General features: G+C 36.9%; 1 protein-coding gene across 1 annotated transcript; it reads left to right on the top strand.

The window, feature by feature from the left end:
• The first annotated feature begins 820 nt into the window (after nt 1-820).
• On the top strand, nt 821-1,435 carry LOC139870575 (uncharacterized). The gene has a single exon (XM_071858357.1). The coding sequence runs from the start codon at nt 821-823 to the stop codon at nt 1,433-1,435; it is 615 nt and encodes a 204-aa protein (XP_071714458.1).
• Nucleotides 1,436-2,257: the final 822 nt, after the last annotated feature.

Below are 2,257 nucleotides of genomic sequence, written 5' to 3'. Positions count from 1 at the left end.
CGTGAGTTCATTTGATTCCCTTTTACTCTTTACATTTTTGGGACTGAGAATACATGCGCTGTTTTTACAACTGTTTTATTAAATGCTTTTGAAATATATTTTGAGCTGCGAATACATGAAATGCTTTTATAAATGTTTGACGAGATAGACATAAGCAAAACATTCCTCGAATGAATTATTATGCAGACAGAAGTTCTGCGGATTATTATTGAATTATGTGGACATGATAATTGCCACCATTGAATTATGTGGACATGATAATTGTCACCATTAAATTATGTGGACATGATAATTGCCACCATTGAATTATGTGGACATGATAATTGCCACCAATTGAAGTGAATGTTATGTATCGAGAGAATGATTTTTATACACAGGTTATGTGTATGATATTTTGTACACGAGATATGTGTACGGTTACTAAGATTTATGAAAAATGGTTGCGTACACGAGAAAGGTGTACTGTATTTAAAAGATATCGCATGTACATTACAGGTGGGTATAGGATTCGAGCCCATTTGTACCATGCAGGATTTAAATCTTGTGGTCTATCAAAATGATAAATTTTATTGTTTTATGATAAACCTATGAACTCACCAACCTTTTGGTTGACACTTTAAAGCATGTTTATTCTCAGGTATGAAAGAAATCTTCCGCTGTGCATTTGTTCATATTACACGGAGTCGTTCATGGCATATAGAGGTCAGAACCTCGCAATGGGACCAACTGTTGAAGACTTCGTCCAGATGGATTAGGACGGGGCATTTCACATATACCCTAAGACACTAAGTACTGTATTGAACTGGTGAACGGTAAACTTATGAAGACTGCTAAGATTTATGGAGATTGTACTTCGAACCTAGAAGGAAAAATGTTTTTAGTGGACCTTATGCCAATCAAATTAGGAAGCTTTGACGTGGTAGTTGGGATGGACTGGTTGTCCAAAAATAAAACTGAAATCGTGTGTGCTGAGAAGGCAATTCGTATACCCATCGATAACGAACAAACAATGATGGTTTATGGCGATAGAAACTGTGCAAAACTGAACCTTGTTTCATGCATGAAGGCACGTAAGTACTTGAAGAAAGGATATCATGCTATACTAGCTCATGTGAAAGAGATTGAATCCAATGGCAAGAGAATTGAAGATGTACCAATTGTTAGGGAATTTCTGAATGTTTTCCCCGAAGAACTTCATGGCCTTCTACCTCATCGATCTGTGGAATTCCAAATTGACTTTGTACCTGGTGCTGCACCTGTTGCTCGATCACCTTATAGGTTAGCACCATCTGAACTGAAGGAGTTGTTGAATCAACTACACGAACTGTTGGATAAAGGGTTTATCCGACCAAGCTATTACCATGGGGAACTTGGATTCTTTTTGTCAAAAAGAAAAATGGATCCCTACGCATGTTCATCGACTATAGAGAGCTGAACAAGTTGACGATGAAGAATAGATTCTCGTTGCCAAGAATTGATGATTTATTCGACCAACTAAAGGGATTTCTATGTATTTAAAGATTGACTTAAGGTCCGGATATCACCAATTGAGGGTGAAGAATGATGATATATCAAAGACAACATTTAGAACATGTTATGGTCATTACAAGTTCCTAATGATGCCATTTGGTTTAACAAACGCACCTGTTATATTCATGGAATTCATGAATAGAGTATGCAAACACTACTTGGACAAGTTTGTTATTGTATTTATAGATGACATCTTGGTCTACTTAAAGAGTAGAGAAGAGCATGAACAACATTTGAGGTACAATTAGAGTTGCTAGAGACGGAACAATTATATGCTAAATTCTCTAAGTGTGAGTTTTGGCTATCGAAGGTACAATTCCTCGATCACATGGTTAGTAATTAAAGAATTCAAGTGGACCCAACGAAGATTGATGCTATTAAGATTTAGGAGGTACCCAAAACTCCAACGCAAATACGCCAATTTCTAGGTCTCACCGGTTATTATAGACTGTTTATTCAAGTTTTTTTCAAAATTTGCGCGACCTTTAACTGCATTAACTCATAAAGGCAAGAAGTACGCATGGTCCAATGAGCAAGAAGCTGATTTACAACTATTGATGCAAATGTTAACCTTCGCACTTATCTTATCATTGCCCTAAGGGAATGATGACTTCATCGTGTATTGTGACGCTTCACGACAAGGATTTGGTTGCGTTTTGATGCAACAACAACAGGACATAGCCTATGCAGCACGTCAATTGAAGATTCATGAGCAAAACTACATAAC

This window comes from Rutidosis leptorrhynchoides, chromosome 10 (assembly GCF_046630445.1).
Source record: "Rutidosis leptorrhynchoides isolate AG116_Rl617_1_P2 chromosome 10, CSIRO_AGI_Rlap_v1, whole genome shotgun sequence".
Lineage (NCBI taxonomy): Eukaryota > Viridiplantae > Streptophyta > Magnoliopsida > Asterales > Asteraceae > Rutidosis > Rutidosis leptorrhynchoides.
This window is presented reverse-complemented; position numbering and strand designations above follow the sequence as displayed.